Here is a 20,848-nt window from a genome sequence, read left to right as displayed (position 1 = left end):
TCTCTGGCTGTAACACACTGTGACTCTGTGAGAGTCTGTTGTAAGATTTTAGGGTTAAAGATTCTGAATAATCACAACTTCACCTGTTTTCTGAATGAGCAGCTTTTCAATGAGAGACATACAATATTTTACTTGGATTTGTTCATTCTAAGTAGTATTTTTAAGAGTATTTATGAATTAATTGACAAAAGCTGATGTTTGTTAAGCACTCACTCTCCCACACCAAACCCCATAGAGAAAATCTGTGATTTAAACATCACAGCACACAGGAGTTGTTGATCCACTGCTGCCTCCATCACTGAGTTCAAACATCTTATTTTGTAAAATCCGGCATTAAAAATCCTTGGTTCAGATTTACTTCAGTGACACAAAGTGACCACACGAGGCAGCAGTGGACCAGCAGCTCCTGTGTCCCCAAGAGCTAAAATCACTGATTGGTTTTACAAACTTGAGTTTCCTGCTGGACTAACAGTCTAACAGTGAGATGTTTCCAGGAGACGACACTTTGGACATCATATTTATTTCAGTCTTAAAAGTTTATAACAACTTCTGGATAATATAACATGGAAAAAAAAAACAAAAAAAGAAATTAATACACATTTGCTTTAAATTGTAACCCAGTTTGATAAAATTAGAATTCATGATAGCAGTTTCTAAAAAACAAAAAAAACCAACAACAATAAAATCACAGGACCTCCCCCAGCACACACACGCCTCCCCCTCCCTCCCTCCCTCCCTCCCTCCCCCACAAACAGCTCTTGTAGACGTACAGTACATCAGGAGCACTTTAACACCTGATTCAAATGATCCAGAGTGAACACATGAACCCATTTTGGAGACAAATTCAAATGAAAAGTGGATTTTCAAGGATTTTTTTTTTTGGGGTGTAAAAAGTAAAACTCCTCCCACAAAGCCTCAGGTGTTTTACAGTAAAGCCCAGCACCTGGAAATGTTCCAAACAAACAAAAACAAAACATGTTTTTTTTAATAATCCACATAAAAAAACCTACAGGCAAATCCCACTTTTATGTCACGTCCACATTTATCTTTATTGTTATCGATATTAATAATTCTACAAATGGAATACAAAAAAAGGTGAAAGCGATCGTTAATATCGTACAAGGCTGTCGGGTTTGAGGGAACTCGTCTATGCTCAGTAGTTACGTGGCTTTTATTTCGGCGGTGAAATGTGAACAATGACCCCCCCCCCCACCCACCCCTGCGACACAGCCCGAAAAATATACCTTTTACTCCTCTTTTTTTTCAAATATATATTTATTATATATAAAATACTGTTTCATTCATAAAAGCCTTACTTTGTACAATATGAGCTGGTGAGTGTGAGTGAAGCAGTCATGTGAATGAGTGAATGAATGAATGAATGAGTGTTTGCGTGTGTGTAATCTGGAATCATTTAAAAAAAAAAAAAAAACTGGTACTGACCCGAAAACCTAACATGCTAAGAACAGAAGGTGTTTTACACAATATACACAATGTTTTACTTACATAAAAAAATAAAAACATGAAGGAAAGGAAAGCTGGCGGGTTAGGGGGCGGGGCTAAAGCCGGGAGAGTTAGTACCACCACAGGTAACGAAAGAGCGAGAGAGAGAGAGTCTCGTTAAGGAAAAGTTTGTCATCAGTGCATCGCATTGTTGGATGTTCCGAAGTCAAAGTGCCGATTTGGTAACAATCCAGTCCTCGTTTTCCACGAAGAAAAAAAAAACAGAACAAAAATGCAGCAATGGTGAGTGAATGAATGAATGAATGAGTGAACAAACAGTCGCGCATTTGTTGCACCGACAAAGAAAAAAACAACTAAAAAACGGGATGAAAAGTTATCGTCATTTTCACGTTATCCTGAGAACAAAAAAAACATATGGCGTGTTTCGTATCAGCTGTAGTGAAGCAGAGCGGAGGAAGTACCCACAATCCTTTGCACTCCGCCGCTTGAAAATTATTCAAAAATCCAACCGCGTAACATTTAGACACGATTATTGGCGGAAATAATCGCGTCAAAATAAAAAGTGGTTTGGTTCTCATAGGGCGTGGGCCTCGGCTTACGGAGGCCGCCATATTTCTGTGAAGGCCCCCATAGTTCTCAAAAAGAAAAAGAAGAAGGGGTGAATTTGTTGCCGTCTGCAGTCTCACCACTAGATGTCGCTAACTCTTACACAGTGGAGCTTTGACTTCGCCGGCTGCTTCACGCGGCTCAATCGCGATCGCAGTACTGTGGCAAATATCGTACCAGGGTTTTATCGGATTGCGAGATTCCAATAGCGTTACATCCCACGAACAACGACGAATGATCCTCTAAAAAAAAGAAGGGAAAAGAGTGGGGGGAAAGAAGCACTTTTGCTGTCACACGTCCGTCATGGCACCTTTAAGTGAAGATAGATATATATTTATATTATAATTTCTGAGGTACTTCTTAAGAAAGACAAAGGCTGAATGTAAAGATTTGTTTTGCGTCAGGTTTTTTTAAGCTGTGTCGCACAGTAGCACCATTGTTAAAGTCAAAGGTTGTTTTTTTTGTTTTTGTTTTCCTCTTTCGGAAGACAACGCACCATTGGAATTCCACCTTGTCGCCTTGGCAACCAACACCACCACCCTCCCCCCTCCTACTACTACTACTACTACTTGTCTCCCTCGTCGTCCAATCATGTTTGACTCCCTGGGAAAAGTGGGCGGGCTCATCACCGGGTGCCGTTACGTCCTCTTCATGCAGACCACGCAGCGGCTGACGCGGGTTCGTAGGTTCCCTGCCTTCAGGGTCTCCGACTGAGGCTTCCTGTAGAGGTCAAAGGTTAAAACAAGTTCAGAGACATGACACAAATGGAAATACCGATATATACTCAAGAGAAGAAATGCGAGAAAATGCGAGGCAGAAAGTGAGTTTTTGTGCTTAGCCTTTAGTGTACATAAACACATGAGATCCAGTGACCACAGTAACACAAAGAAATGCCACTTAATGCATAATGAAATTTAGGCCACTAGGGGGCAGTGGAAATACAATCCTTTGCTACATTAGCGCTGCGCCATGTGCCTCCGTACCTGAACATCTCAGATTGTTCTACAGTCGCCAGCCAGAAGGAGTAGGAGTTGCCGTAGTAGTTGCACGTCCCTCTGCCGTGGCACTCGATGAAGGGGGCGCTGCGGAACTCCTCCAGGCAGGAGCCGGGGGAGGCCAGGGCCTGACCGGAGCCTTCTGCTCCCGCACTGGTGTGCTGAGGACAAAAGACGAGAGAGATTTATGTACTTAACATAACAGTTTTAGATTCAGTCTGGATTTGGATTTTGACACTTTATGGTCTTAAAGTTCTTTGGACATGTCCTGATTGTGTTACTGGTTTTTGTTGGATGTCTTTCAAGAGTTTGGACCTTTTACTTGCCAACCTGTACCTCAGTAGACCTGGTTTTTAACCGCACTTAATTAGAGTCGGATTAAATAACAAAGCTATGGTAACAGCTAACAGTAATATGCAAAATGGCCTACCATCATGAAGGAGTATCCTATCCACAGAGTATCCCATCGTGTCGGGCATGAAGGAATTTGGATGGTCTGACTGTGGACTGCGATCACCATGGCAGGAGCTTCACACACTGCACACCTGGACACACAGATATGTCAAATTTAATCCCAAACATCTTGTTCTTCGTCCGACCATCCGTACCTCCCTCCCTCCGTATGTCGTCCATCGGCCTTTCGTTACCTGCTGATGTAAGGCTTGATACCCTCTCCGGTGATGGGGGCCATGGACATTGTCATGGGCTCAGGAGTGGACAGCCAGTAGGAGTAGTCGTTGCGGGAAGCGAAATTGCAGACGTTGTTGATGTTGCAGAACATGAAGGGCATGGTGGTGAACCTGCGCAGACAACTGCCCGCCGAGCCTGAAGGACAAGACGGAGAGAGACGTTAGGCAACATTTATGAAACAACTTCTATCGCAGGTACAAGCAGCCAAAATGGGTTTTCTCAGAAGGTTGGGCTTGGTTCGTGGCCAGGGAAAGGGAAGTCTGGAGCCCCCTAGAGCTGCTAACCCGGCCACCCTTGGATGGATCCAAGTCAAATACATCTTCAAAACCACTTTTTTCCATCTCAAAAATCCTCCCAACCTGTTCCCGGGAATTATCAAAGAATTAATCAAAGCCCTTCCATACCAAGGTCTTGTCCATGAGCTCTCTCGTTGCCCTGCACGTACAGCAGGGAGTATCCGTCATAGATGGGGCTTGTTCCATCAGGACAGAAGGGAACTTCCTGACTCTGGCTATGTCGGGTGACGAGGAATCCATGGGCTGCAGAGGCCGTTCCTGGAACACCAGGAGATCCTTGAGGACCATCTGAACCAGGAGGACCAGGGAAGCCACGCTGACCTGAGACAATATGAAGCACAGATTTGAAATGGGACCTACTGTAGGCTTATGTTTCTAATTATGTAACTCTTATTAATCTGTGAATTTCAGCCGCTAGATGGTAGCAAGACCCTTAAGTCAACAACATAAAAGAACGTACCGGGCTGACCAGCGGGTCCAGGATCTCCCTTCCTACCAGATGGGCCGCTAAATCCTGGAGGACCTTCCAGACCAGGGTCTCCAGGGTTTCCGGGCTGACCTAACACAAGAAGAATAAAAAAAAACATTACACACTGTAAATTTGGAGCTACACCAACAGGTTAGGCAGGGGGATTTTGGAAGAGGTTATAAATGAGCAGCAGTGTACAAAGGGCTCCCCCTTGAGTCAGCTGTGTGTTACTGCAGGAATGATGTTGAAATTAAAACCTGACTGTTTTGTGTCTGTTTTCAAGTCCTGTAAAAGACTGTGTTGACTCACCTGGGAGTCCTTCACGTCCAGAAGCACCAGGTGGTCCACGAGGACCAAGCAGGCCTGGAGGACCAGGAGGTCCCTGCTCCCCCTTCACAACATAGGGAGCTGAAGGTATGCCAGGGTCACCAGGAAGGCCTAGAGGTCAAAGGTAACATTGGGGAATAATTCATGTTTAATATGGATATCAAGTAAAGTGAAACTTCATACTTGATCAGTGTGGTCACTCACCACGCTGTCCCTCGTCTCCAGGTGCTCCTGGAAGACCATTTCCACCAGGGAGACCTGAGTCTCCCTTTGGTCCTGGTAAAGAAGAAGAAAGAAATTGATGATGTATTGATAAAATATTTATGGCGTAAAGAGAGGACTGAGGAGATGCTGGTCCAGGATTGTGGACTAACCGGGGAATCCAGGAACACCAGGCAGACCAATGTCTCCTTTTATACCAGTACTGCCAGGAAGACCAGAAGGACCCTGGTGAGAAACAGGAGCATATTTTTACATCCCAGCAGGTTCAGGTTTCTGGTTGAAGTACTGAGCTGTGCTATGAGCGCCCCCTGCTGCTGAGAACCAGCCTATGGCACAGAGAAGGTTTTCTAGATAAAGATGTGAACATGTTCTGAAGATATCATAGACTTGTCTCATAGTGGTTCTTGGTGCAGTAGGGGACGCTCACAGCACATTTAGCTCAGTAAAGGAAAATGAAATCTTACAGGGAATCCTGGAGTACCGAACTCTCCCTTCTGTCCCGGGAAGCCCGGCTGACCTGGAGCGCCGGAAATACCCTTCTCTCCCTTGACGCCGCCACTTCCTGCTGGTCCACGTGTACCCTGGGGACCCTGAGGACCTTGAGACGCAAATGCCACAGGGATCAAAGGTCAGTTACAGAATAAAAGAGGAGAAAACATTCAGCAATCATATCTATATTTAAGTTTGACTGGAAACAGTTTCATTTCCATTTTTTTTTCCTGGGTTGGGGTTAACTTTATTTCAAAACATACAATAACAACAAACTACAAAAACAAAGCTTGTTTAAACATGAATACACAAACTTATTAATTTTTTTGAAGAGTTTCATTCCAAAAATAAAGACAAATTTTGTTGATGATTCGTTTCTTGAGCCGTTTTTCAGACGTGGACGTCTGGATATTTGATATAAGTTTGACTACGTACAGAAAAACAGCTAAAGCTCATAAAAACACGTAAACTGAAAAACTTTTTATCCTTTTTAACGTCGTATACGTATTGTAATATATGGACTAGTACCAATAAAGGGATTGATAAGTAACGGCCGATAATCAGGACCAATATCAGTGTGAATAAGTGAAACAGACTCAGAATGAAACTCTTCATAAACAGATTTATATATTTGTGAAAACGTGAAGCCTCCGTTGTTTCCTGTCGAGGAAAAAAAAAGTCTCTAACACAAACACGAACAAACGCTCGTTCACCGACAAGCAAAAGTCATAAAAACCATCAAACCACTAGAGTCTAACCTGCAGGACCTGTGGATTCCCAGAATTCCACAGTAATACGGAATCGTGGGAGGTTGACGAAGCGAAGGCAAAAAAACAAGAAGACGATGTTTAAACAGAAGAAAGAAAAACATTCTCATCCGTCTGTTTATGGGATATAAATATAATTTTACTACATATAATTTTCTGAAGTGAAATGTGAATTAAATCTCAAAAAGAGGTTTGAACCACTGAGGTCACGTCGCACAAAGTCACCACTTTAACTTTGGGATTAACAGTCAATCTATTTCCTGCAAAAAATGCAACGTTTTTATATAAAAACAAATCATAAAACCTTGTTTAAAAGGTGGAATTTTGTTTTCATACCTGGAAAAACACAAGTAACAATGAATAGAATTCAATGAATTCATTAAAAGGTATTAAACATGTTAATTAACATTAAATACACACAATTTGTTTAAAAAATAAACCATAGTAATGTATACATTTACAATAATAATACAATATAAATTATTCAAATTACATTAAAGATCATAAATCTGTGTTTATGTGTAAATTAGATTTTTCAACATAGTATTTTCACATTAAAGAATAAAAAAATACAATACATTAAAAGTTTATTGTCCTAAACGATGATTAAAACTTAATTCAAATGAAATATTTTCACCGCGTGACCTCAGTGTCAACTCTGTTAAACTTTATTGGTAATATTTTAAACTTAAATGATTGAATTTAAACACGACATAGAATTAAAAACACTGGTGAGTTAGTTCTGTGTATTATTCATGTGTTCATGTGTTCATGCTAATGGTGACAGGTTTAAAATCTCAGGTGAGTTAAACTTAGTTTTTTTTTAATCATAAAACCAAATAAATTTATACTGTATATATATTTTTTGAAAGGTGCTCACTTGTTAAAGGTGGATTACGTAAACATCAGAGTGCAGAAGGAAGGGAGAGAATAAAGTGTCAGATTAAGATTAAGATTAAAAATAATAATACAAAAGTGTTCCCCAAGAACCAGGAAGTGAAATTTAACGTTTCTGTTTATAAAAAAAAAAACCAATCATGCAGAAGAATGTGGACTTGTCCATCTGACCTGAGGGACCTGTGGAGGCCGGACGCATATGTCATCATGCCAAGAGGCGGGGCCACACCATGTGTGGGTGGGGCCAAGCCACAGGAAACAGGAGTTAAAATGTTGACATCATCAGTATCAGTGTTTTTGTTTTTTGTTTTTTTTTTACCCTTCCACTCACGAACGTGACTCGGGTGTTTTGTTTGTGCCACACAGCGCCATCGTGTGGTCAGCGTTTGAGAAAAACACGACAATTTTGTGTTGTTAGCCGGTGGTGGAGACCAAACATGGAGCAAAAAAACTGGCCAAATATTTATATTATTAACGCGGACTCAAAATGAACAATAGGGAGGTTTAAACGAGCAGGTTTACAGGGGCCAATCAGCGCTGACCACTCGCTCCAGCTCTGTGTGTGTCTGTGTGTGTCTGTGTGTTTCGAGACAGACGGTGACGTGCAGACGACTGATTGTTGTGACAAAAATAAACAAACAAAAAAATAAAACCCACAAAAAATGAAACAAGCCTGACACAAACACACAACGCTCACACGTGATGTTTGTTTGCGTTTACGAGGCCTGAGAATAACAGCAGATCACGGAGGAAAGGTCAAAGGTCATGAGCGTGGATGGAGAGAACGAGACAGATTCATAAATTAAAAAACGTGAGTTTTGTGAGTTTGTCTCAGGCTCGACTGTTTCACACCGACATTTCTGGGAAAATGACGTCATGTGACATTAACACGTGAACACACACAATCATGAGTCTCTCACACACACTCACACACACACACACACACACCGGTGACAGTGCATCAAAGCTGTGGAGAAATGAATGGATTACAGATTCCCTCTGCTGTGAGATGAGGGGGAGGGAGGGACGAGGGTGGAGGGGGTGAGGAGTCGTGAGGGCGGGTGGATGGATGAGGGCGTGGTCAGTGACTCCCGACATTTCCTCGTGAGAAGGCATACAATGTGTGTGTGTGTGTGTGTGTATGTCTATTTTTAACATGCAAATCAACAAAAGTGACAAAAGTGCAGTTTCTGCTATTTGCTGCCTGGTTTTCCTGGAAAAATGAATTCCACACGGTTTTAATTTTTTTAAAGAGTGGTTGTATGATGTGCTCACACATAATCGCCACAATGTCTCTGAGTTGTGAGCACCACCTGCACTGAGAACCACCAGAGAGGCTCAAGCTCTGCGAAAACAAAATGGCCGCAAGTGTGGACCGAAGAGAAAACAACGACTTTAGCTCATAAAATCCACATCAGTTTAAGTCTACGATATCTTACGGACATGTTCACGTCTTTATCTCACTGTCAGACAGATTTTTCCAACAGGAAACTGAAGTTTGTAAAAGCACTCACTCTCCCACACCAAACCCCATAGAGAAACCTTAATTATTAATTCATTTGGCAGCCATGTTTTCAGGAAGAGTGAATCTCTGTGTCTCAGGCAGATGTGACTGTAAAAAGAAAGGCCTTTAAATTTCAGCGTAACTACTGTAAGACTTAGAACACCAACCGGCACTTTGTCTACGACTCCGACAGAGTCTGTTAGAAAACCAGGCAGCACATTCTCACAGTACACAGTACGATACTGGCGTGCTTTACCTGCTCTTCCAGGTGGTCCAGGGGGACCTGATTGTCCTTTAGGGCCCTGCAGAGCCAGTCCTTGAGGCCCAGGAGGACCAATGTTTCCTGGAGAACCTGGGTTTCCAGGAAAGCCAGCATCTCCTTTAGAACCAGGGAAACCAGGACTCCCAGAGGGACCAGGAAGACCTGGGTCTCCCTTAGCACCTGAACAGAAATTGAGAGTACAATTTGTTTTCTTGGTACAGGGACAATTCAATTCAATTCAATTCATTCTTATTTGCATAGCGCTGAATCACAACATACATTATCTCAAAGCACTGTACATAGACAACGTTATCGAGATCAGAGAAACTCAACAGTTCACACAATGAGCAAGTACTAGGCATCATTAGAGAGAATGGGCTGTAACTCACCTGGCAACCCAGGAAGCCCAGAAGGACCAGGACCACCAAAACCAGGAAGCCCTGCAGAGGAAATGACACAGAGGTAACATGAATCAAATAAAAAAATTAACTGTAAAATGATTTATTTCCTCTTTATAAGCTCACTGGACTCACCTGGCTCTCCTTTGATTCCAGCAGGCCCTGGGATACCGTCACGACCTGCCTGACCCTTCTCTCCTGACAAACCTGGTGATCCTGGTCGGCTAGACTCTCCTGGTCTACCAGGAGCTCCATTGAGACCTGGTGCACCTGGTCCACCATCGAGACCCTTGGGACCTGGGATACCAGGAGAACCTGACAGGCAAACACATAGAGAAGGTGGTCAATGTTCAGTCACTGACATTTAATATCATGTGTGAACATCTCTAGACTTGAACCTACCTTGGAATCCTGGGAGGCCAGGATCTCCTTTGGGACCTGGTCCTCCTGGTAAACCTGGGAGACCAGATGATCCTGGACCTCCCTTGAGTCCTGGACTTCCTGGGAACCCTGACTGGCCTGGCTCACCCTATCAAAAACATGACGTGAGTAAGTGGGAACCTGTACACATTTTTTTTGAATGATCGACTTCTGTACCTTTTGTCCAGCTATTCCAGGTGGTCCAACCCCAGCAGACCCTGGTTCACCTTTGGCTCCAGGAAAACCTGGTGATCCTGGCTGTCCTGATGGTCCTGACCTCCCTGATTGACCCGATAGACCCTTCTGCCCTGATGGTCCTGAGACATGATCAAGGCATTTTATTTAAACTCATATCAAAACCATGTCAACATTGTTATACACTATACAAGTTCAGTCCCCAACAACTAAATTGGAGAATCAAAAATAAAGAGCTATGCAACATTTAAACCAACCTGGAAATCCCATTTCTCCCATGCTGCCTTTTGCTCCTGGTCCTCCAGGGCTGCCTGGGCCTCCTGGTATACCAGGATCTCCCTTAGGACCTGAAATCAAGGGATATGGTACATTATAGATCTTTTTCAAAACACCACTTAGCATTACTGAGTATGTGTTAGATTCAGATCTATACCTGATGGTCCTGGGAGTCCAGGGCGACCATCTGACCCTGGCAGGCCAGGATCCCCAGGAAGACCAGAAATGCCTTTCTGACCTGGAAAACCTGGTGCCCCTGAAGAACACAAACACACACAAGCACATGTATGTGTTATATCTTGAAATATTATTATTATGATGAAATATTATTTGGTAACCTAAGACAAATTCAAAATCAATTGAAGATGTCGGTTTAGTTTTACCTGGTAGTCCTGAGTCTCCTTTGTCACCTTTTGTGGTTATTGGTGTCACAGACAAACCTGGAGGTCCCTGAACACCATTGTCACCCCTCTCTCCTTTAAGGCCAGGACCACCGGGTGATCCGTCTCTTCCTGGGAATCCAGGTTCACCTGTAGAAGAAAGATGTGGAAATCAGAACCATAATGTTGTGGTTCCTCTGTGGGAGACTATGTGAGAAATATGGAGTGTGAGGGTGCTCATACCCTTATTTCCAGGGCCCCCTGGTCCTCCTGGGCCTCCTGGTCCTCCAGATGGTCCTGGAGATCCCATTGAACCCATGTCTCCTTTCTGACCTGCACCCGTTCAGAAAAAAAGCATTAGCAAAAATAATGGATAGATATTAAAAACAAAACAAACTAGTACCGCAAGCGGTAATGAACGGGTTCGAGCTTGAGGGCTTGCGAGTCTCTGTGCGCCCACGTCGCTGCGTGAGTCCTCTAGCTCATCTCCCGTTCATTAACCACTTGCGGTACTAGTTATTTTTAGCGGCGTCCCTGTGCAAAGTCAGATGGCGTTTCCTGTTTAAAATTACCGACTTCCTGTTGGGTGAAAGGCGTGTCCGTAAACGTGTTCAGGGAAGGTCCTTTGACTCACATATCAAGTTTCTTGCGGATTGGACAATGTACAACCCAGTTAAAAGGGCACTTCCTGTTTCAAATGGCCAACTTCCTGTTGGGTGAAAGGTGTGTCCATAAACGTGTTCAGGGAAGGTCCCTTGACTCACATATCAAGTTTCGTGCGGATCGGACAATGTTAGACTTTACTTCCTGTTTCGGGTATTCTACTTCCTGTAGGGAGGTCATCCTTAACAGGCATGTTCAGGGCGGGTCTGATGTCTCACATATCAAGTTTCAAGTGGATACAACAATCCCTGTTAGAGCAGCATGACAAACTGTATGTGTAATTTTGTCTGCTGTCACCAGGGGGCGCTGATTTTGACATGGAATATTTTCATATAGATTTGTTCTGGGCCGGACTATCATCAATCTGAGCAAGTTTGGTTCAGATCGGACCAGGATTGGCAAAGTTGTAACAGTTTGTTTTTTTAGTATTTTCTACCACCATCAGGAGGCGCTGTTTTCAAAATGTATTGTTTTCAGCAACATAGTCGTCTTCAGCAACTACCCATCATCAATCAATAAATTCAATTCGCCAAATGAATCAAAAACGCGATTCATTTGGCGGGCGGAAGAAGAAGAATAATCCTTACGATTACAATAGGGTTCTTGCAACCCAGTTGCTCGAACCCTAAATATCACTTAGCTTTAGCAGAAGGTTAGTTATTCAATAAACCTAAGACTCTAAGAAGCACTTAAAGACATTCAGATAACCATCAAACTGGCTACCTAGTCAAATATAAACCATCAGCGAGCTAATCAGCACAGTAAGTAATTGGTCATTTAGAACGCTAGCTACGAAGCTATGTGGATACATAAGCACATACAGATCTAGCAATGACAAAATGTTTGAAAACATTTTTGCTAGCAGACAAAAAGCTATCTTGTTATTCTGACATCTCGCAGAGATCAGTGATATAAGATGGTTACTTAAGTAATATTAACTTGTATTTATTTCGTCAACTAATCACCCTTAATACAACATAATTAAGGTTAACAGAGATATTATACCTGGCAGTCCAGACAGGCCATCCCGTCCAGGTCCCCCAGGAGGTCCAGGGGTTCCGACAGGTCCTGGAGAACCAGGAATACCAGGAGTCCCTCTTTCTCCTGGAAAACCTGGGATATCAAGACCTGGGGGGCCTGGGTCTCCCTTCTGTCCATTTGATCCAGGGTAACCTGTAACCGTTACAAAAAGACTTCAGCCTCTGGATGCTGAACTGTTTTCAAACTCTGCTAGCGTATTCATGCTTTGCTAACATTTTCCTCTTCCAAACTGTCCCCTAATGAAGATAAAGTGGTCGGTATCAGTAATTACATGAGGTGTTGTTCTGTGTTAGGGAAATTTACTCTTATCTAAACCTATGCATCTTACCTGGTGGTCCTACTGGGCCTGGAGGTCCAGGAGCGCCTGGGGTACCCAACGAACCAATGGAGGGGCTTCCAGGTAGACCACGAGCTCCAGGGATGCCAGGAGTACCAGGTTCACCTAAGAAAAGAAGATTGAGACTTGTCTTTTGTGGTCCCAATTCAACCCCATTACATCAGTTCCAGAATGACTGAATACCTTTTGATCCTGGTCCACCATCTAGTCCAGATCTTCCAGGTGAACCAGGGCCGCCAGGGTAACCAGAATCTCCCTTTGGTCCAGGGAAACCTTTAGATCCAGGAACTCCTGGTAAACCAGATGGGCCAGGAAGTCCAAAGCCAGGCTCACCCTGTCAAAAACACACATGTTCACAAGAAGCCAAATGGATATCATCTACCTTCTGAGTTTCCATAATTAATTCCCCATTGGTATCACTGTAGTATATATTCTGTCTGTCCTTCTATCTGCTTACCTTAGGTCCCGGAATTCCAGACTGGCCAGGGAGTCCATCGACTCCTGGTCTACCAGATCCACCAGGAGATCCTGGCTGTCCAGGAATACCTGGGAATCCTGGAAGAGAAACGGTAAGAATGTGGATGAGGGAAGAGTTGAAGGCAACAAGGCAAGAAGAAGAAAAATTGATAAGAGCTAAGTACAACAGTTTGTGTGGCAGAGGAGATAGACATAGGAAGTGCTGAACAGATCAAGAAGGAAGACGGTAGAATCTGTGATTGTCCTGACCTTTAGTACCCGGTTGCCCAGGAAGTCCAATGCCTGGGAGTCCAGGGTCACCCTTTGCCCCTGGTGTACCAGGAAAACCAGGCTGTCCTGGTGTACCTGGGCTACCTGATAATAAAGAATGGAATAAACAAAACCAATCAGATACAGATACACCTTATCTTAGCTGTTCATGTGAGTATGGCCTAGATGAGGAGTGTAAACCTGGTGAACCGGGCAATCCAGACTCGCCATCCAGTCCTCTTGGTCCTGGTAATCCTTTCTCTGCCACCGTCAGGCCTGGTTCACCTTTAGTACCTGCATGGAGAGAAACAGAAGTCAGAGGTAAGAGGATGAATTGTTGACTTACATCTTTGAGCAGGTCTAAAGTGGTCATTCTTCCCGTGTTGTTTTATTATAGATTTTGAGATATGGGTTGAGCTAAATCAGTCAGCATGATTCTGTATCAACTATAGAACTTTCCTCAAGAAATTGGTGGCCATGTGCGGTGAGGCTTCTTTGAGCAAATGCCCTTGAATCAGTGGGAAATCAGTTTGCCATATGGATTATCATCATAAATTAGATAAAACCAAAAGTGATCCTCTTACCTGGAAAACCAGGAGCTCCAGGTCTTCCAGAGACACCCTGGACACCTTTATCTCCTGAGGCCCCTGGAGGTCCAAAGCCGGGGGAACCTGGGGGACCCCTGTCCCCTGGAATACCAGGAGCACCTGACTCACCAGGGACTCCTCGTTCTCCTTTCGCCACCAGCGGTCCCTGTCAAACACAGTCACAGGTAGTGAAGAACTGAGCCATGGTGGAATCTTTACCTCTGCACATGTGAGTAAAGCCACCTACAGGAGTTCCTTTGGGCCCAGGAAGTCCAGGCTGTCCGTCACGTCCAGGGCGACCATCCAGACCTGGTAGACCAGGTGATCCAGGGAAACCAGAGTCACCCTTTTCCCCCCTTACACCACTGACTGTGATGGCATCACCTGGGTCTCCCTTCTCTCCTGGGAACCCTGGAGAACCTTGAGAACCGGGGGAACCCTGGAACCAAAAGGATATAGAAAAGATTTAGCTGCTTTTTTTTTTTTTTTTTTTTTTAAACATTAGAGGTTATTTAAGGATTGTAATGTATGTCAGTGCCCTCTGGTGGACAAACTATGTAATTGAGACACTTTAAAGGGCCCCAAATTTTTTTATAATTAATAAAACTTACAATGTATGATTAGGTTAAAACATGAAATGAAACATTAAAATGAATGGTTATATAAGGTGACTCACAGGTTGGCCGAGAGGACCAGGTGATCCCGGATATCCTCTGTCTCCTTTGGTTCCTGCGCTGCCGGGAATTCCTGACGATCAGAGTTAGTGTCATATTCAGTCACAAAGGATAATTAAATAATATACTGTAAATCTAAAGACAATGATTACTCATGGCTTTAAAACTGTAATTATCTTCTTTTTTCCCCTGTGATTCCCATTTTATTTTGAAAGGACTTTGCTTCATTGCCTGCTGTGGTGTGACTTCCTGTCTGTGTTTGTCTCTCTCACCTGTGTCTCGTTGGCTCATTGGATTTCCCAGTGCTACACTCCGGGTTCCTCGACGGTAAGGATTTTTCTTTCCCGTAAATCTCTTCCCTTCTATTTATCTAAATATTTAATCTGAATAATCTAGGCCTGGACGTCTGCGTTTGGCCGCTTTACTGTGTTTTTCTTGTTTCATTCGGGTGAAGTTTTTCTGGTCTGAATTGTGTGATTCTATTTTTATTTATCAGAGAAAATACTTTCTTTTTTTAACTGTTGTTTTCCTGTTTGACCAAGTTGTTAAAGGGATAGTACGGTGGCCTGGAAGTATTACAAAGAAAATCAGTGATTTTAGCTCGCCGGGACACAGGAGCTGCTGGTCTACTGCTGCCTCGTCTGGTCACTTTGTGTCACTGAGGTAAATCAAAATGCAGGATTTTTAATGCTGAAGTGACAAAATAAGACATTTGAACTTAGTGATGGAGGCAGCAGCGGATCAACAACTCCACACCAAACCTCTATGGGGTTTGGTGTGGGAGAACGAGTGCTTTACAAACTTCAGTTTTCTGTTGGAAAAGTGAGAGTTAAACGTGAACATGTGACGTAGATACGTAGACTTAAACTGACGTAGATTTTATTACACAAGTCTTTTTATTAAACTGTTAAAATCCGTTCTTCCTTGCGTTCCAGCTAACTGAACATATTAACTATCAAATTACATACATTACATACATTTCATTAACAAAATATCTAGAACTCAAATGCAAAAGTTTTGGATAATTACCAGGGAGTCCGGCTGGTCCAGTTGGTCCTTGTGGTCCTGGAATTGGGCTGGTTCCACCAAAGCAGTTCACACAGGTGTCGCCTTTCGTACCTACAACATCATCATCATTATTATTATTATTATTATTATTATTATTATCATCATCAATTTTATAAACATCAGTTAACATGACGTTCACACTTCAGTCCAGATCTTCACAGTCTCTCACCTTTCTGCCCCCTCTCTCCCGGGTAACCTCGCTCTCCCTGCACACCAGGGCGTCCGGGTTCTCCACCGACGCAGTTCTGTCCGGTGGAAAAGCCCGGAGGTCCAGGAGGTCCTTGTTGACCCTGTAGACCGGGTGTTCCTGGACGTCCCGGCGGTCCCGGCAGAGCGATGCCTGGGTCGCCACTGTCTCCCTTCTGACCTCTCTCTCCGGGGTAGCCAGGGGTTCCAGGCTGACCGCTGCCGCCGATGGCTGGGAGTCCTGGTGATCCGGGAGGTCCAGTTAAACCTTAGAGGGACGAGAGGAAACGGTTTAGCATGAAGTTAACTTGTTTCTGTCAAGTTTTGATTAGTTTTACATGTTTAAAAGAACATTGTTAGATAAATAGTAGAGTTTTGAGCTGCAGCTAACAATTATTTTAGTCGTTAATCTTTTCAAGATCGACCAAATGACTTCTAATAAATATTAATTTACAGTAAATTAAGAAAGTTGCATGTTAGTAAACTCAACTCAGGCAACAACGAGACATTTTTTCTTTATTTTGTGGACAAATGACCTCAATTAAAAGACATTAAATACCAGGTTTAATGTCATTAATGTTTAAATATGCCAAATATTCTGTAAGAACAAGGAAAATACATACACACAGAAATATGAATTGACAGACAAGCGGTCTTTTAGCATTAGCTCGTTAGCAAACATTTGCTCACCTTTCCTATTAAAAGTAGCCATGCTAGCTTCTAGGCTGGTTCACAGCTTTGCTATCGTTTAATTTAAACAATTCAACGTCAGTTGTTTTTTGTCACTTGTTGCGTCAGAATCCGCGGTTCTGTTTTATCGCTTTTACCTCCTGGTCCTCGATCTCCTTTAAGTCCGGGGGATCCCGGGAAACCGGGTTCACCTTTATCACCGACGCGACCGCCGGTCTGACCACCGATCACCTGCGGACGCAAAGAAAGAAAAAAAGTCCACAAAAAACATTCTCTATTTTTAAGTTATGAAATAAAATACACTCAAAAATACATACATATGTACATGTATATATGTATGTGTATATATATATATATATATATATATATATATATATATATATATATATATACATGTATATATGTACATACATATATATATTAAAAAAAAGAAGAAATGGCTCTATCTAGGGGTCAGAAGAATGGGGTGCACCACCAAAACACTCTATTTAATGTGTAATTCTGACCAATCTTTTTTATTTTGAATTATTTATACAAATATTAAACTTAGTACAAAAGACACTACATTACATTTAATATTTTTTGGCTCAATCTGTCGCAGAAATGGGACCACCTAGTAGTCAGAAAATGGTCAGTTAACTAACTTTGTCATTGTTAGGACGAGGGAATGAGTTCTTTAAGAAATCATTATTTTTTGTTGTTTTGTTTTTAATGTAATGGATCTTTTTTATGGCTGCATAGTTACATTACAGTTTTTCTTTGTTTGAATGAATGAATGAATGAATGAATAAATAAATAAATAAATACTCACCACTCCTGGTGGACCTGGATATCCACGATCTCCTTTTAGACCCTAAAATCAAAACATTTAATTGGGTTTGATTTTTAAGTGGATGTAATTTGAAAATGATGTATACATATATGAACCTACTCTTTCTCCATCTCTGCCTGGAACACCTGGAGAACCTTGGTCTCCTTTGCCGCCCTGAAAGAGAACCATGTGTTTTATACAAGTGAATGAACATTATTTAAATAAAAAAACAAACAAACGTCTTCTATGTGAACAGAACTCACGGGGAAACCTGGAGGACCAGGGTCGCCGTCTTTGCCTGATTTTCCCTGTAAAAAAAAAGAAAGCAAAGAAAATGCTTAAATTCAGAATCTCAGTGAAAACGAGTCAGTTTTATAATATTTAGTACTTTTTTACTTTTGTACTTCAGCCTTTGTGAGTTTAACAGCTATGAGGTCATTTTTTTAGGGACTGAACCACGAATGGCAGGGGCGGACAAAAATTTCGACCGTAACCATGGCCTCAACCCTCAACCCTCTGTGAATTTCCCCCATCCGCCCCGAAACAGGAAGTGCCCTGTGACTTCAGCGTGCGTGGGTTCCACCGAATTTCCCGAAACTTGGTGGGATGATGTTATAGACCAAGACGAACAAAAAAGTCGACCGCAACCATGGCCACAACTCAACAGGAAGTCGGCCTTTTATGAATTTTGGGCTTCCATTTTGTTGATTTGCACCCTCCGTAAATGAGCCAGATGCATCAGAATTCAAGGATTCAAAAGTGAGGTCAAGGAACTGCTGCACTGCAGTCCATGTTTTTGTTGTCATAAACATAAACATAATTGTGCTCACTCGTTTTCCTGCTTCGCCCAGTTCACCCTTTTCTCCTTTCTGACCACCAGAGGGACCCTGTAACAAGAAGACAACGCGTGAAACCAGGATCTTCTCTCACTCATCACTGAACTTTTCTACATTTAATCGAAAACTGACTCTTTTGTTTTTATTATTTACTCACAGGAGTGCCTGGAAAACCTGGATCACCTCGGGGGCCTGGAGGTCCAGGGTCTCCCTGCAGGTGAGAAGAAAAAAGGTCAAACTTAAATGTCATACATCTGTGACATGAGAGACGAAAATGTGAATAAATATCAGCAAAAAAAAAAAATACACATTTATATTTCACATTTTGTGAATACACAGATTTTTGTGTTCTACTGACATCTTGTGGCCAACATCACACATTGTCTCAATTTATTGTGCAGCTTTAAATCTGCCCTCTGGTGGTGAAACTGCTGCATTTCCAACAAGAATCACGTTAGATGTTTTTTGAAGAAACATAATCAAAGTAAATCATGTTGGTGAATTTGTGACATTTCTTCTTTTTTGGTTCATATTTCTTGGTTTTGCGTTTCGTTTGGGTTTTTGATCGTTTTTGTTACTTTATATTCATCTTATCTGTAATTTCCTGTGAAATTACAATCCTGGGAATCAACAAACTCTTACCTTGTCTCCTCTCTGAATCACGTGCACTGGCGGTCGCTGCTGCTCTCCCACCTGACCTGGAGGACCAGGAGGTCCCGCTAAACCCTGTTCACCCTGTGCTCACACACAAACAACACACAAACAAAATCAGTTTGAAGGAACACAGAGATAAACAGAAGGTGAAGGACAGGCGGCGTTTGTTGGACTTGTCACTGAACCTTATCTCCTTTGGGTCCTTGGAAGTTCAAACCCATGTTTCCCTGCAAAGACAAAAAAAGAAGAAGAAAATGTCATCTTTTATGGTCCAAATGATAAAAAAAAAAAAAATGTTTGTCAACATTTCTGATGATTTTTCAAAATCAGTGACTGTGATGGAATTATTAGTGCATTTAGTGAATTTAAATTATTTCTAACATGTTCACTTCATTCTACTTGAATTTTTTAGATTTTAAATTTCAATTTACTTCATGAAAAGTAAAAATGTTTGTGTAGCAACATTTGTGACAGCGCCATCTAGTGGAAATAACATGTTTTTTTTCTCTCTATGGTGCCATCTGGTGGAGAGTAGTCAAAATTATCACTTAATATAATAAAATGCACGTATCATGTTTTAATGGAAGTGATGAAAAATGAACGTTTGCATGTGTTTTTGCAATGGGACATTTTTTGTACTCAAGGGTCTGAGTGTGACACTGGTGTGTTTGAGTCTGAGCTGAGCTGGAAACAACAAACATTCACGCACGAATATGTGTGAACACATGAACACGAACAAAAGTTAGCCTAAGACAAAGTGAACGTGCGATTAGTGAACGTGAATACAATATTTAAAATGAACTGACCTTCGGTCCAGGAGAACCCGGAGGACCTGGACGACCCTGAAAAACAACACAAACAACTTAGTTTCTCACAGTTTTTACAGCTGAAAATAAATAAATAAATAAATAAAACCATCTGATGTGGTTTTACCTCGTATCCTGTGGGTCCTGGAGGACCACTTGGACCTTGTAATCCAGGAGGACCTGGTAATCCCTGTTTACGTCAACAACATGTTATTAATGTGCTTTTTATTATCAAAAAAAATTGTTGAAATGTTTTTAAAATGTTGACATGAATTTACAGGAGCTCCTGGTAATCCCGGTAATCCCAGTCCTCCTTTCTGTCCAAACCGATTGGTGGAGATGATGTCACCTGGGTCTCCCTGTGGACGAATCAAACACCACATGGTTTGACGAGAGAAAAGACGTCTGACTTCTGTGAGTAAATGTTTTCATGTCTAATCCCAAAAAAAATCTCCATAATTTACAACAGGTTTAACAGTTTAGTTGTTGTTTTTTTTTAAAGTTACAACTGATTTTAAGTCAGAACAAAAACAAAATGTTACACAAAGTTCCATTCTGCAACCTGTGTATTTACCCGGCAACAAGAAATACTATTTTCTGATTGCTATATTCAAGACAGCCGTATGAATGAACTACACAGAGCAATCTGATAACCCCCTGCCCACTTTTTGTAGGTTTCCGAAATCAGGCACTGGGCGGTGTCAGCCTCAGACCAGGGGCGGGGTTTAGTTTTACTATCGTTTCCAAAAAACACGACTGAAATGTTTGTTTTACTAACGGAACGAGTTATAAGTTATGGAAAACACAACTCAACAAACATCTTTATGTGTTTGTGTGTCTGTCTGTCTGTTTGTGTGTCTGTCAGTGTGTCTGTTTGTGTGTCTGTGTGTCTGTTTGTGTGTCTGTGCGTTACCTTTGGCCCGGGCAGACCCGGTGGACCCTGTGATGAACAGAAGACAAAAACAAACGTTCAGTGAAGAAATCAAATCCCGAAATTGTTGCCGATGTTTTGCAATGAAAACTTCCGCGGTCGACTCACCAATAATCCCGGCGTTCCGGGAATTCCTCCTGCCCCGGGGTAACCTCGTTCACCCTGACAACAACAACAACAA

At 42.3% G+C, this 20,848-nt stretch overlaps 1 protein-coding gene across 1 annotated transcript in view; it reads right to left on the bottom strand.

The window, feature by feature from the left end:
• Nucleotides 1–503: 503 nt before the first annotated feature.
• col4a5 (collagen, type IV, alpha 5 (Alport syndrome)) overlaps nucleotides 504–20,848 on the bottom strand; it is a 36,019-nt gene continuing 15,674 nt past the window's right edge. The window contains exons 7-49 of the mRNA XM_058623944.1: nucleotides 20,776–20,829; nucleotides 20,650–20,676; nucleotides 20,015–20,095; nucleotides 19,864–19,926; nucleotides 19,737–19,772; nucleotides 19,116–19,157; nucleotides 18,919–19,011; nucleotides 18,434–18,487; nucleotides 18,271–18,327; nucleotides 17,704–17,748; nucleotides 17,561–17,614; nucleotides 17,441–17,482; nucleotides 16,767–16,860; nucleotides 15,923–16,207; nucleotides 15,715–15,804; nucleotides 14,688–14,758; nucleotides 14,259–14,450; nucleotides 14,009–14,177; nucleotides 13,626–13,718; nucleotides 13,425–13,529; nucleotides 13,156–13,253; nucleotides 12,882–13,032; nucleotides 12,690–12,803; nucleotides 12,326–12,493; nucleotides 10,901–10,990; nucleotides 10,661–10,807; nucleotides 10,435–10,533; nucleotides 10,259–10,348; nucleotides 9,984–10,123; nucleotides 9,789–9,915; nucleotides 9,522–9,701; nucleotides 9,378–9,428; nucleotides 8,983–9,168; nucleotides 5,534–5,667; nucleotides 5,222–5,294; nucleotides 5,052–5,123; nucleotides 4,830–4,958; nucleotides 4,512–4,610; nucleotides 4,160–4,372; nucleotides 3,713–3,890; nucleotides 3,496–3,610; nucleotides 3,054–3,226; nucleotides 504–2,790 (exon numbers count right to left, since the gene is read on the bottom strand). Of these exons, the coding sequence (XP_058479927.1) occupies nucleotides 2,709–2,790; nucleotides 3,054–3,226; nucleotides 3,496–3,610; nucleotides 3,713–3,890; nucleotides 4,160–4,372; nucleotides 4,512–4,610; nucleotides 4,830–4,958; nucleotides 5,052–5,123; nucleotides 5,222–5,294; nucleotides 5,534–5,667; nucleotides 8,983–9,168; nucleotides 9,378–9,428; nucleotides 9,522–9,701; nucleotides 9,789–9,915; nucleotides 9,984–10,123; nucleotides 10,259–10,348; nucleotides 10,435–10,533; nucleotides 10,661–10,807; nucleotides 10,901–10,990; nucleotides 12,326–12,493; nucleotides 12,690–12,803; nucleotides 12,882–13,032; nucleotides 13,156–13,253; nucleotides 13,425–13,529; nucleotides 13,626–13,718; nucleotides 14,009–14,177; nucleotides 14,259–14,450; nucleotides 14,688–14,758; nucleotides 15,715–15,804; nucleotides 15,923–16,207; nucleotides 16,767–16,860; nucleotides 17,441–17,482; nucleotides 17,561–17,614; nucleotides 17,704–17,748; nucleotides 18,271–18,327; nucleotides 18,434–18,487; nucleotides 18,919–19,011; nucleotides 19,116–19,157; nucleotides 19,737–19,772; nucleotides 19,864–19,926; nucleotides 20,015–20,095; nucleotides 20,650–20,676; nucleotides 20,776–20,829 (4,656 nt within the window). The 3' untranslated portion in view covers nucleotides 504–2,708. The remainder of the gene's footprint in view (nucleotides 2,791–3,053; nucleotides 3,227–3,495; nucleotides 3,611–3,712; nucleotides 3,891–4,159; nucleotides 4,373–4,511; nucleotides 4,611–4,829; nucleotides 4,959–5,051; nucleotides 5,124–5,221; nucleotides 5,295–5,533; nucleotides 5,668–8,982; nucleotides 9,169–9,377; nucleotides 9,429–9,521; nucleotides 9,702–9,788; nucleotides 9,916–9,983; nucleotides 10,124–10,258; nucleotides 10,349–10,434; nucleotides 10,534–10,660; nucleotides 10,808–10,900; nucleotides 10,991–12,325; nucleotides 12,494–12,689; nucleotides 12,804–12,881; nucleotides 13,033–13,155; nucleotides 13,254–13,424; nucleotides 13,530–13,625; nucleotides 13,719–14,008; nucleotides 14,178–14,258; nucleotides 14,451–14,687; nucleotides 14,759–15,714; nucleotides 15,805–15,922; nucleotides 16,208–16,766; nucleotides 16,861–17,440; nucleotides 17,483–17,560; nucleotides 17,615–17,703; nucleotides 17,749–18,270; nucleotides 18,328–18,433; nucleotides 18,488–18,918; nucleotides 19,012–19,115; nucleotides 19,158–19,736; nucleotides 19,773–19,863; nucleotides 19,927–20,014; nucleotides 20,096–20,649; nucleotides 20,677–20,775; nucleotides 20,830–20,848) is intronic.

This window comes from Solea solea, chromosome 3, assembly GCF_958295425.1.
Source record: "Solea solea chromosome 3, fSolSol10.1, whole genome shotgun sequence".
Lineage (NCBI taxonomy): Eukaryota > Metazoa > Chordata > Actinopteri > Pleuronectiformes > Soleidae > Solea > Solea solea.
The sequence above is the reverse complement of the archived record's forward strand: the minus strand, read 5'-3'. Positions and strand labels throughout refer to the sequence as shown.